At 49.6% G+C, this 13,389-nt stretch overlaps 1 protein-coding gene and 1 long non-coding RNA gene across 4 annotated transcripts in view; one reads left to right on the top strand and one right to left on the bottom strand.

The window, feature by feature from the left end:
• Window positions 1–5: 5 nt before the first annotated feature.
• LOC132648030 (uncharacterized) lies at window positions 6–10,090 on the top strand. Its single transcript, XR_009586389.1, has 3 exons — window positions 6–128; window positions 7,337–7,373; window positions 9,956–10,090. It is a non-coding gene; the product is annotated as an uncharacterized LOC132648030 (long non-coding RNA).
• Grid2ip (Grid2 interacting protein) overlaps window positions 4,429–13,389 on the bottom strand; it is a 44,723-nt gene continuing 35,762 nt past the window's right edge. For all 3 annotated transcript variants that reach the window (XM_060368084.1, XM_060368083.1, XM_060368082.1), the window contains 2 exons: window positions 11,869–12,033; window positions 4,429–11,670 (listed from right to left, as the gene is read on the bottom strand). In XM_060368084.1, coding sequence (XP_060224067.1) covers window positions 11,599–11,670; window positions 11,869–12,033 — 237 coding nt within the window. In that variant the 3' untranslated portion in view covers window positions 4,429–11,598. The remainder of the gene's footprint in view (window positions 11,671–11,868; window positions 12,034–13,389) is intronic.

The raw sequence follows: 13,389 nt of genomic DNA, 5'->3' as shown, positions 1-13,389 counted from the left end.
AGAGCGGGCGACCGCTGGGGCCACGCCCCCGCCACGCCCCTTAAAGGCCCCGCAGTCTTGGGTAACCGGACCCTACATCCCGCGTGGGCTGCCGACTGAGGACCCAGAGTGCTCCGCAATTTCCGGAGGTGCCAACGATTTCCTTTTTAAATTTTTCCTTTTTGAAACGACACTTCATTGTGAGGGTTGGGTTTTGTTTGTTTGTTTGTTTGTTTGTTTGTTTGTTTCGTTTTGTTTGTGTTTCCTCCTGTGGTAAGACCGCAGGGGTATCTCTCTTAGGGGCATTGTGACGTTAGTAACCAGTTAAGAACACATGCATCTGTTGTAGAGGACAGAAGTTCGATTCCCAGCTTGTAACACCATCTCCAGGGGTGTTACAAAGGCCTCTGGCCGTTGAGGGCACTTGCACTCACGTGCACAAACCAAACACAACAAACTAACACAGACATTTTAGATAATAAAAATAAATCATAAAAAAATATATGTTAAAATCTATTCATTTTTTAAAATAAAAATGACATTTAAAAATTACTTTAGGGCTGGAGAGAGAGAGAGATCAGTGGTTCAGAGCACTTGCTGTTCGTTCAGAAGACTTGATTTCGATTCCCAGCATCCAGAACCACAGGCTCTGGATGTCCCACGGGCCAGGAACTCCAGCTCTAGGGAACCTGACAGCTCTGACCTCTGAGGGTTCTTTCCTGCTTGCATGCCCACACAACCTGAAATAAAAATAAGTCTTTTAAAGTATATTTGTTTATGGACGAGCCACCTCTTTTTTTTCTCCTTTTTGCTTTTATATGTGTGTTCACATATAAAAGGCCAGATATTGATGTCTAGAGCCTTCTAGATCGCTTCACACCTTATATATTGAAGCAGGCATCTCACTTGAAGCTAGAGCTCACTGATTTGGCTGGTCTAGCCAGTCAGCTTGCTGAGGGGAGCCCCTGTCTCTCCCTCCCAAGGTTCAGCACATAGCCTGGCAGTTATGTGGGTGTTGGAGATCTGGGCCCTGTTTGTCACAGACTCTTTTCTTTGGCAGTCTTTCTGCATTTACAGTGTTTCTTGTTTGCCATTTAAGGAGAAATGTGAAGGCTTAAATTATGGGACTGGACAGATAATCTAGTCAGCAAAGTTCTTGGAGATGGCTCAGTCAGTAGGGTGCTTACTGTCCACTCACGAGGTCTGGAGTTCAAGCCCCTGGATAAGCCAGCTCCCCAGCTTACTATTAATATTGACGAGTAACTCTTTACAGTTATTGTCAGTACCCCTGGCTACTTTTCCTGTAAGTAAGCAAAGATGTTGAGGATGGGGAAATTCAAGTCCTGAATAGGCAGCTCTTGGGCTTTCACACGCAGTCCTGGCTGCCTTGAGTGAGAGAACTATCAACCGGAGCCAGGCAAGGTGGTTCACGCCTATAATCCCAGCACTCAGGGAGGCAGAGGCAAGCAGATCTCTGTGAGTTCGAGGCTAGCCTGGTCTACAAAGTGAGTCCAGGACAGCCAAGGTTACACAGAGAAACCTTGTCTCGGAAAAAAATCCGAAACAAAAACCTGTCAGTCAAATAGACAGGCTCCACTTAAACCAGCACCAGAAATTCACAGACAAAGAAAGCTTCATCATGACGGCTACTGGACCTTATTTCTTTATTTCTGTGAGTGTGCATGCGTGAGATAAGGTGCGGGGAGCATGTGCCAGGGCATACACAGGAAGAACAGAAGACAATTTGCAATTTATTCTTTTCTTTTCTCCTGCCATGTGGGCCCTCGGTCATTAAACTGGACAAGCACCCTTTGCTCCACTAAGCCATCTTGCTGGCCCAGGGATGGCTGCTGAGTGTTCCTGTGCCTGCAGGTGTAGCAAGAACTGTTTCAAAAGGCACGGGGCCTGTTGTTACCACTGCTTTATTTGAATTCTCGATGGCCCTGCAGCTATTTCCACTGAGGCCTGAGGCGCTTCCCCAGCAGCTGGCCAAAAAGACTGCTGATGGGACTGAACAAACGTTAGCCCTCATTTGCAGGTTTGCTGTGATTGGTGGAAGTCCCCTTCCCTGGCTATTTACACTGGCTGTTGGGCTCTGAGACATTCTTTCCAGGGGTGGTCTTTTCATTTTCTGTTTGTTTTTTGTTGTTGTTGTTGTTTGTTTTGTTTTCTGAAACAGGGTTTCTCTGTGTAGCCCTGGCTGTCCTGGACTCAGTTTGTAAACGAGGCTGGCCTCGAACTCACAGAGATCTGCTAGCCTCTGCCTCCATAAGTGCTGAGATTACAGGTGTGCGCCCCCCTCCCCGCGCTGGTTTGTTTTTGAGACTTATTTTTATTTTACATGTATGTATGTTTGCCTTCATGTGTGTACATGCTCTATGTGTGTGCAGTGTCCACAGAGGCCAGAAGAGGGTGTTCTTCAGCAAATGCAGCCTGCAAATTGGACATGATTTATCAAAGATATCCTTTAGACACACAATACCAAACTTGTGTATAGAAAGGAGCTGATCACCCATTTTTTTTTTCTCTTTCTCCTTCCTTCCTTCGTTTTGTTTTGTTTTTGAGATACAGTCTCATTGTGTACCTTGGCTGGCCTCGAACTCACAGAGATCCACCTGCCTCTGCTTCCTAGGCACACTGGGCAGCCTCTTCTTCTTCTTCTTCTTCTTCTTCTTCTTCTTCTTCTTCTTCTTCTTCTCCTCCTCCTCCTCCTCCTCCTCCTCCTCCTCCTCCTCCTCCTCCTCCTCCTTCTTCTGGACAAAAAAGTTTTTTGAGACAGTGTCTCATGTCACCCTAGCTGGCATCAAACTTAATAATATGACTCGAATGTTTGGCTTATAGGCATGCCACCACACACCTAGCTTATGTGGTTTGGGCATGGATCTTAGGGCCTTGTGAATGCTAGCTAAGCACTCCACCAATCTGTCAAGCTATGTTGCTGGCCTCTGTGGTTTCTTTGAGCAACTTGGTAGCCCTTGCTTTCCTGCTCTCTTGGTTTCATTGACTGGGCAATTACTGAGTGCCTGCTGGATGGCGAGGCTGGAAACAGCTGCACCAACAGGAAGAGAGCAGATGACAAGATCTGCATTGGACAGACACCTAGTAGCTGAACTCTGGGCATGTGCAGATTTACCAAGGGAGGGCAAACAGTGGCCCGGCTTAAAGGTCAAGGTAGATAAGGAGAACAGGTTCTCGTGGCTTCCTATGTGGGAAAGCAGTAGGCCCGGGGAACTGACAGGAAATAAGCCAGTCTGTGTCATGCCCGGGTGCTTGAAGGACACAGGTAACAGATGAAATGGCAGCTCAGGAAAGTCTGACTCTGGCAGGGGGTGGCAGATAGAGCCAGGCAACAATGACCAATGGCCACTGAGGGACTGAGAGCCCTGGCAGCCTCAGAAGGTGGGTGCATGGTACCAGTGAAGAATTAGCTTTTAGGGTTAGCACGATGGCTCGGCAGGTGAAGGGGCTTCCACCAAGTTCACCAACTTGAGTTTGATCCCCGAAGACCTACAGCCAAACCAGTCCTATCCTTTGGGAGTTGAGCTGGGCCTGCTCGCACAGACATGCATTCCAGCCGGCCTTGCTCACTGTGGACATTCCCTCCTAGCAGGAGAGGGACAGGGAGGGTCATGGATCCTCACCCGGATCCAGCCACTCCTCCCAGTCAGTCCTACACAGTTTTTCCATAATTGCACAGTGGCCTGGCTGGGGAAGAGGGTCTCTCAGTCAGGGCTGGACTCTAGGCCTGGAGGGGGCTCCATCGCTATGGAAGCCCGAATTCCTGTGGGTTGAAGACTTTCCACTGTGGCTGCTTTGCCCCCCATCCTGCCCATAACCCCTCACCAATAGCTCCCTGGCTCCCTGGGGGGGACTCATGGAATCATGCTTTGGTTTGACATTGGGACCTTGGGAGGAGGGGACAGACATTGTGTACCCCCATGCGGGACAGAGCTCTTACAACACTAGTTAATAAGGGCACTGTGATGGACTTACGTGTGTTTCCCTCAGATTCAGGTGCTAAGCCCCCAACCCCCACTGCTGCTCACTAGCTTGCAAATGCATTCAGAGACAAGGCCCTTAAATACGTTATTAAAGGCAGAGCAGGAGGACTTCAAGTTAGAGACTTGCAGAAGAAAGGTAGCTGAGCAAGCCAGAGGGGGCAAGCTGGTTTCACTTCCTGTCTCCAGGTTCCTGCCCTACCTGAGTTCCTGCCCTGACTTCCCTCAACAACGAGTGATGGTGACCTGTAAGCCCAATGAATCCTTTTCTTCAGAAGCTGCTTTTGGTCATGATCTTTATCATAGCGCTAGAAAGTGAACTGGGACACCCTCCCCCAATAAATGAATAAAATAAAGTAATATTAAAAATAAAAAAGTTTCCATTCAAGAGGACCAGCTTCGGGTTTCTACAGACCAGAGTTTTGGATCCAGAAAGTTCCATGAACCGCCATGATTTTCAGACTTTTATTTGTAAAAAGGAGATGACAAAATCCGCCTCAGAGGGTTGTGGAAGGTAACCTACGTGAAGTGTGTAAACACACGCAGCACACTACTTAGTAAACATCACCTGGTGTCACCGCGGGAAAAGCCGCGCGAGGCCAAGCTACGCCTCTGTCGCTGTCGTGGAGGAGTAAGCTAACTCCTGGAGCGTCAGCGCCTGCACCCACACTTCACTCGGGAGAACACGGGGGAAGGGACATGGACTGGCTCCCATACAAAGCTGTGCACCCGTTCTGGGGCAGAACCCCCGTAAGATACAGAGAGCAGAGCTGCTGGCCCCTCCGGTGTCTGTACCCAGCGTCGTATGTGGCACCTGTTAAAGTGTTGGCAGACACATTTATGACTGAAGAGCACAAGTCAGAAACAATGAAAGTCTGTCCAGAGCCAGCCTAGGTCAAGAAATTAACATTTTACAGTGGATGGGGGATGTGGTGGCTTTGAAGCTATTAAATCCAGATGTGTGCTTCAGGCACAGTTGAATCCAGGGGCAAAGGGATATACATAGCAATCTTCTCTTAGCTGGGCATGGTGGCGCTCGCCTGTAATCCCAGCACTGGGAAGGCAAAGGCAGGCGAATCTCTGTGAATTCGAGGCCAGCCTGGTCTACAAAGCAAGTCCAGGACAGAAACCCTGTTTAAAAAAAAAAAAAAGCAATCTTCTCTTTTGGCCTGATACCAAGACACACCCTGCACCACAGGTTCCCACCCTCCGTACACTCACCAAGTACAGAGAAAAGGAAACTTCCCCCTTCAAATCAAACAGTCTGGACCTGAGTCTTGAACTGACTTTGAGCTAGCCAGCCAGATAAGAGACTTCTGCACCTGCTCAGTTCTTTGGCCCAGGAGTAGGGGAAGGGATAATATTCCAAAACATATAGGATGCTTTTTCTGACGGAAGGGTGAATGGTTGCTAGGCAGCCACAGCTCACTGCTGCCCACTGGAGTATCTGTGGGAGAGACAGCTCTTGGGTCGCCAGCTAAGAGCAACACGCCACCCAGAAGTCACCCCATGACATTCTGGAGCGACTCTGGGTCCAGGCAGGATTGAGGCCTGGATGACATTTTATTTTGTTTTGTCATTGTATTAAATATTTTAATAATCATTTATTTATATGTGCGTGTACTCACGTGCAGATGTGTACACGTGCTCTGGTGTGTGTGTGTGTGTAGAGGTCAGGGGACAAGTTTTGGGAGTCCTCTTCCTTCCACCGTGGGAGTGCCAGGGATCAAACTCAGATCCTCAGGCTTGGCAGCAAGCACCTTTACCCACTGAGCTACCTGGCTGGCTCTGTTGTTTTGAGATAGGGTCTCATATGTAGCCCAGGCTAGCCCCAAACTCATTAGGTAGCTAAGAATAATCTTAAAACTCCTGCCTCCACCCCCGAGGGCCGGGATCACAGGTGTGATCACCACGCCTGCTTGCCACTGGAGACCTCAAGGAGGCTGGTATCTACTTGGCCAAGGGGCCCTGCAGTAGGTTTCAAAAATACCCTGATTCCCCCAACATCCCTGAGTTCACAGTCCACGAAGAGTGGCTATTGCAGCATCTGCCGGCTTGCTGGGCTACCTGTCTCAAAACATTAAGATAAGCAGTTTGGTTTCCTCCCCTCCAATCTGGATTGCTCTTTTCACTGACAGTGAACATGATGGAAGAGTTGGGGTGCTAGTTCTGAGCCAACGTCCAGAGACTTGTGTGCACTGATTGATTAATTGATTGAGACAGAGCCTCGTGTAGCTCTGATGACCACGTAGCCTTCTGATCCTCCAACCTCCACCTCCTCAGTGCTGGGATTACAGGCATGCACCACTGACGGCACCTCATTTTATGCAGTGCCAGGAACTGAACCCAGGGCTTCAAGCATGCTAGGCAAGCACTCTACCAATTGAGCCATATCCCCAGCCATGACTTTCTGTGCTTTTGCTTGTTTCCTTGGGCTCTTGCCTCACTTAGAAAAGTGATCCCAGCTTTCGGATGAGCTACCATCTGAGGCCGTCCCTGCTTTCTCTGTGAGAGCTCCAGGTGTGGGAAAGAGCACCGTGTGATTGGTGAAGCCACTTACCTGACTCACACTGATTGCAGAGGTGTGAGGGTGTCCACCGAGCCTGGCCCAGGTCAGCACGGCCACCAAACCTTGAGCACTAAATGGTTGTTCAGCCATTTTGAGCTAAGGTCTTTCATCCCAACTACTTGGGGCCCAACTCTAAGTGGATGAATTCAAGGCCAGCCTGGGTAACTCAGCAAGACTCTGTCTCAAAAGTTAAGATTTAAGAAAGACTGGGGTTAAAGGTTATCGGTAGAGCTCTTGCCGAGAATCTACCAATAGGCTGGGGCTTGGCCCAGCAGCACAGTGCTTGTCTAGAACACCCCAGCGACAGGTCCATCCCAGAATACACACGGTGAAATAAAAGAACTGACTTCCTGAGGTTGCCCGCTGACCTCCACATGCCTCCACAGCCGATGCTACCTAATAAATAAATGAATGAATAGAAAAACTTTTTTCAAATAGAATCCCTCAGTGAGGGCCTGAGGGGCATGGCTCAGCAGCAGAGCACCTGCCTATCACCTCCAGAACTGTGGGCTCAGTCCCCAGAAATGCAGGGGGAGAACGAGGGTAAGGTCAGTTTGTTACACAGCACCGCTGTAGCAAATGGCGCTGATAACAGACACAGGCATGTCAAGGAGGAACCCTAGCCAGTGCTTGGCTTGTCAAACTGCATCTAGTGGCTGGATCTTTAGGGACACATGCTTCTAACTTCAGGAAAATGCTACAGAGTTCTACCTGGGCCAGGGGATCTTGCCTGGTGGAATCTATAATCTGTGGGTCTCACAGAGATCTAATTTAATTTTTTTTCTTGCAGTTCTGGAGATTGAACATTGGAGGCCCATGCATTCTAGGTAAGCATTCTGCCACTAACTACATCTCTATCCTCCTCTTCCTGTTTAGTTTTTATTTCAAGGAGTCTCAGTAAGTTGTTCAAGCAAGGCTTGTATTTTCTATTGCCCTGCTTTAGCCTCCTGAACAAACTATGACTTCTTTTTCTTCTCCTCCTCTTCCTTCTTTTTGAAACACTGATTCTCTGGGTAGCTCTGGTAGTTCTGGAACTCACTCTGTAGACCAGGCTGGCTTCAAACTCTTAGATCCACCTGCCTCTGCCTCCGGAGTGCTGGGATTAAAGGTGTGTGCCACCACACCTGGCATAAACTGTGATTTCTAATTCCAGATCTATTAGAGATTTTAAAAATGTATTATACTTTATTTATGTGTGCATATGTGCCTGTGTAGATGTGAATAGGTCAGAGGACAATTTGCTCTTTCTTTCTACCCCGTGTACATTCTGGGGCTCGAACTCTAAAAGTCAGGTTAGTGGCAAACATCTTTACCCACTGAGCCATCTCTCCTGGCCTACAACAGGGATCAAAACTTTCTTATTCAGGTTTATTTATGTCACATTATATGTATGAATGCTTTGCCTGAATGAATGTGTGTGCATGCTTGGTGCCTGTGGAGGTCAGAAAATGGTATCAGAAGACTGCCCCTCCATAAAACAAACAAACAAACAAACAAACAAACAAACCCAAAATCAACCTGGAGTTTGTGAGCCACCATGTGGTGAGATGCAAAACCCAGTCTCCTACAAAAGGAACAAGAGATGGCTCTAAGCTGACCCATCTCTCCAGCCCCCAGTTAAGGACTGTTTAAAAAGCAACATATGTATCTGGGTGTTTTACCTATATGTATGTCCAAGCACCATATGTGTTCAGTGCTTGTAGAGGCCAGAGAGAGTCAGATTGCCTGGACCTGGAGTTACAAACAGTTGGTTGTGAACTACCGTCTGGGTGCTGGGAATTGAACATCGGTCCTCTGGAAGAGCAGCCAGTGCTCTGAACCACCAAGCCCCTCTGCAGCCCCTCAGCAGGGGTTGCGTGACACCCTTTTCTAGGGGCAGAGGTGCCAGGCACTGTGTACAAGCCGCCTTGCTGGGGAAAAGTCTATGCCCACCGCCAGGTTCCTCCTTCACACACACATCTTGGTTCAGATGTTTTTATGAGATGGACGGGCATAAAAAAGGAACAAGGAAAGAGCACACACTCGAAGACGAGGGCTGGGGAAGACCCTGAAACACCAAATGTGGGCTGGGGACATGGCTCATGGCTCGGTAGAGTGCTTGCCTAGCATGTATGAAGCCCTGGGTCCCACCCCAGCGCTGCTTAAATCTGTTGTAGGGGTGCACGCCTGTAATCCCAGCACTGAGGAGGTGGAGGCAGGAGGATCAGTTCAAGGTCATCTTGTCCACAGTCTGAGAACGGCACAAGGGCGCACGCCTGTAATCCCAGCACTGAGGAGGTGGAGGCAGGAGGATCAGTTCAAGGTCATCTTGTCCACAGTCTGAGAACGGCACAAGGGCGCACGCCTGTGATCCCGGCGCTCGGGAGGCAGGGGCAGGCGGCTCTCTGTGAGTTCGAGGCCACCTTGGTCTACAAAGTGAGTCCAGGACAGTCACAGCCAGGACTACAGAGTGAAAGCCTGTTTCAAAAACAAAACAAAACTTCCAAAACAAAATATGAAAGAAAAAAGAAATAAGAAAAGAGAAGAGAAGAGACAAAGGGTTCCAAGTCCTGTCCAGCATTGGCTATTTGATTTTAGGGGGAGAAAAAAAAAATCTGAGGGGCCAAAGAGATGACTCAGCACTAGGAGTACTGAGCTCACTCCCACTTGTCACTTCTGTTCCCAAGTCCCTCTCCTGCCTCCGAAGACACCAAACTCATGTGGTCAAACCCACCCATGGATGTACACATAGAATCCATTTTTTAAAATCCAAGATAAAAAAAAAAAAAAAAAGAAGAAGATCCAAGATACAGAATGAAAGCCCACTCAAAATTTTCCTGAAAAAGTCACGTGAAGAGCTGGATGCTTTATAATCCCAGCATTAAGGAGGCTGAGGCGGGACTGCCACAGGTTTGGGGCTAGCCTGGACTACAGACACCCAGTCTCCACTAGATAACGATATAAATTAAAATGAAAGTCAAACTGGGTTTTGAGGTACATGGCTATCATCTCAGCAACTGGGAGGTAGAGGCAAGAGGATTCAGAGTTCAAGGACAGCCTAGGCTACATGAGACACTGCCTCAAAAGAAATTGCCAGGGCTAGAGGCGTAGTGAGACGGTAGAACACTGACCTGGCATGCACAGGTCCTGGGGTTTGGATCCCAGCAATATAAAATAGATTAACTAAAAAAAATTAAAACAGCCAGCAAGGTGGCTGGCTCCCCAGGTAAAGGCACTCGCGGCCGAGTCCAAAGGTTGTCCTCTGACTTCCACACTGTGGCACACACTTGTGTGTACGTATTTAGGAGAGAGAAAGACCCAAAGAGGAACAAAACAGGGGTGTGTGCCTGCTGCATCTTATTGCGGGGATCCAGGGCTCAGAGCCCGGAATACAAGTGATGGGAATTCTGTTGATCACCCCCCCATGCAGACTCCAGGCAACTCCCATCTGTACCCCGGACTTACAACAACGCTGCCTTGGGGATCCCAGATGTCCCGGATTGTGTCATCTGCCCCGAACCTGCCCCGCTCACACAACCTGATCCACTGAAACGTTACCGCTATCCAGGTGGGAGACTGCAGTTGGCCACCAAATTGGCGTCACTGCCCCATTCCGCCATTTCCATGGCCTTTGCGCCCGAACCTTCAGGATTCCCAACGGCTCCACCCGGACTCTGACTACCACTAACTAGGATCTGAGCTGGGATGAGTAAAACCTGATGCTCAGGGCCACCGAGATGGCTCAGTGGGGAAGGACGCTTGCTGCCAAGCCTGAGGACCTGTTTTCAATATCCAGGCCCCACGGGTGGGGCGGGAGGGAAGGAGAGAGGCAACTGAGGTAAGCTGCCTTCTGACCGGCACATGCTCTGGGCACACCCCTCCCATCACACCTCCCCACACATTCAAACACCCAAATCTCTCCGTTTTGGCCGAGCCAGGAGGCACAGGCTTGCCATTCCAGCTACTGTGTAGATGAAAGTAGAAGATGTGAAAGTGCAAGGCCTACCTGGGCTACAGAGGAAGTTAAAGGTCAGCTTGAGTAACTGAGAGTTGTCTCAAAAAGTAAGGAGAGGGCTAGGGTTGTAGCTCAGTGGCAGAGTGCTTACCCATTATGTTCAAGGCCCTTGGTTCATCCCCTTAGTGCCACAATGCCAGCACCGGGGAGGCCTGGGCAGAAGTTGGAGGCCAGCCTGGGCTACCTAGTGAATTAAAAGGCCAATCTGTTATATAGTGAGACCTTATGAGAGAGAGAGAGAGAGAATATGGAGCATGGTGGCACATGCCTATAATCCCAACAATTGGGAGGTAGAAGCAGGAGGATCAGGAGTTCAAGGTTATCCTTGACATAGTGAGTTTGAGGCCAGCCTGAGCTACACAGGTCCCTGTCTCTCAAAAAATAAAATAAACTCACAAATGAAAATAAAACCTAGACCCAGTGGTCTGATTAACAGTGTCTCCTCTGCCTTCAGTCCTTCTCAGTATCTGTTCTCTCTCCTGTCCCATGCTGCCACACAGCCAGCTGCGGCCTCTGCAGCTCTCTGTTTCACCGTCTTCGTCTTCATCTTGCCTGCCCTTCTTCTCCGGCGGCCGGCCTCCATCTTGAAGGCTGTCTGGTGCTGGCTTAGCGGACTAGCCCAGAGCGTCCACCTTCAGTCTGGAACCTACTCTAGCAGACTGAGGAAGTAACTCTGTTCATCCCTGGAAGCATGCTCCCACCGTGCCACAGACACTGGCTCCAAGCCAGCAGCCTCTCTGCAAGCCACCCTCAGGTGGAGCATCCCCTGACACACAGCAGCATTTTATTCACCATTGTGGGCATTGAGGTGGGGAGTGGCCACAGGAAGCCAGGGGGGTGTCTGGGAGACCAAGGCGGATGGGCAGAAGAGGGCCAGGTGGAGCTCAGCAGCTGAGGTAGCTGAGTCACATGGCTGCAGCCCCCACCACACCCAAGCCCTTCCTGCAGCCAAGACGCAAGATCAAGCAAGTACCCTGGACCCTGCGACATCCCTCTGGGGTGCAGCTTCCAGCGCTGGTCTCCGTGCTCGGACTGCAGAAGGCGATCTGTGGCAGGTATCACCAGGCCAGGGGTGAAACCATCCCAGAGCTGCGCGGGCCATCCCCTGCCTGCAGGTCACTGAGCGCTCTCTGGAGATGGGGAGGAATGGTCAGTGGTCCCAGCACCGCTGACACCCTCCCAGCCTCTTCCCTGCAGGAGCTGGTGCCGATGGCTCCATCCCACCAGAGACAGGGGATCCTTTCCCAGCAGGATTTGGATTCCAGGAGGGTGCTCTCCTGGCCCCACCTCCCGTCAGCCTTCACCTTCCAGCCTCCAGCCTTGCTCACCTCAAATTTGCTCATGAATTCTGAAAAGATGCCAAAGAAGGCCTCTGAGGTAGTGGCCTTGGAGTCCTCTCCGAAGAAGGCCAGCGCTTTCCCTAGCTCCTCCATGGCCTCCCGCTGCAGCCCGTCCAAGGCTCGCAGAGCTGGCTGCGCTGTTTCCAGAAAGGACTGCAGGACCTTAGTTAAGGAAACAGCCCCTCCTTTGCTGGACTGTGACCCCAGGTAACCCTAGCTACTCCACTCCCTGTCTGCGCTGATGGAATTTCCTTACAGCAGGCAGAGAACTATGTCTTAAACCCAGGCAGTCACAGGTTCCAGGCCACCAGTCCTTAACTTCACGCATAATTAATTCACATTCTGTAGCCTCTGACTTCCCTCATTTCTCTCCACAAGGGGACACTATCTTCTCCGGATAATGCTTAACAGTTTCTTGACCCTTGTTTGTTATTTGTTTTGTTGGTGGTAGTGGTTTGTTTGGTTTTTAGACAGCATCTCATTATGTAGCCCAGGCTGGCCTTGAACTCCAGATCCTCCTAAGAGCTGGGATTCCAGCTCTGAGCCTCACTTCTGTCCACTTCTCAGACCACTCACTTGGACTGACCCTGTCTGTCTGACACTTAGGTTTCTGAGTTGGAGACGGGATTTCTTGTAACCCAGGATGTCTAGGAACTAGCTAAAAAGCTGAGTATGACTTTTGAATTCCTGATCTGCCTACCTCTCTACTTCTTCCTAGGTGTGCGATACCATAGCAGGCCCCCTCTTGATTTTCTGAGACCTCTTTTTCTTTTTCTACTCTCTTTTTCTTCCTTCCTTCCTTCTTCCCTCCCTCCCTCCTTCTTTTTGTTTTCTTTCTTTTGTTTTTTTCAAAGACAGGATTTCTCTTTGTAGCCCTGGCTGTCCTAGACTTGCTTTGTAGACCAGGCTGGCCTTGAACTCACAGAGATCCACATGCCTCTGCCTCCCAAGTGCTGGGATTAAAGGTGTGTGTCACCACTGCCAGGGTCTTTCTTTTTTCTTAATTACATTTTTTTCTAGTTCTTGTTATTAACGAAAACAGTTCAGACACTCATGGTTTCTGTCCTCCAAGGGTAAGCTTGTGCCCTCTACGGACCTGCAAGATTTAAGACAGTATCTGGCACACTGTAAGTCCTGGAAAACCCTCAGTGGCCCTGATGCAAAGTGTACAGTTCAGGGGGCGAGCAATTATTTAGTACCCAGAGGCTCTGGATTCAGTCTCCCCGACACCTCTCTCACCTTGCTTTTGGCTTATAACGCCTGAGTGGCCAAGCTTCTCCTATCTCTGTGATTTAAATCTGGGCTCCACCACCCTTTAGGACAGATAGTTGTCAACGTGTCAGTGACTTTGGGCTATGGGTAGGCCTGGTGGTAGAGACCAGATACTTGGGAGGACAAGGCCAGAGAACTCTTCAATTCAAGGCCTGCTTGGGCTACAGTGAGTTTGAGGCCAGCCTGGGCAACCTAGAGAAACTCTGTCTCAAAAGAATAATAAAAGGGGAGGAGCTT

Source organism: Meriones unguiculatus, chromosome 15 (assembly GCF_030254825.1).
Source record: "Meriones unguiculatus strain TT.TT164.6M chromosome 15, Bangor_MerUng_6.1, whole genome shotgun sequence".
Taxonomy (NCBI): domain Eukaryota; kingdom Metazoa; phylum Chordata; class Mammalia; order Rodentia; family Muridae; genus Meriones; species Meriones unguiculatus.
This window is presented reverse-complemented; position numbering and strand designations above follow the sequence as displayed.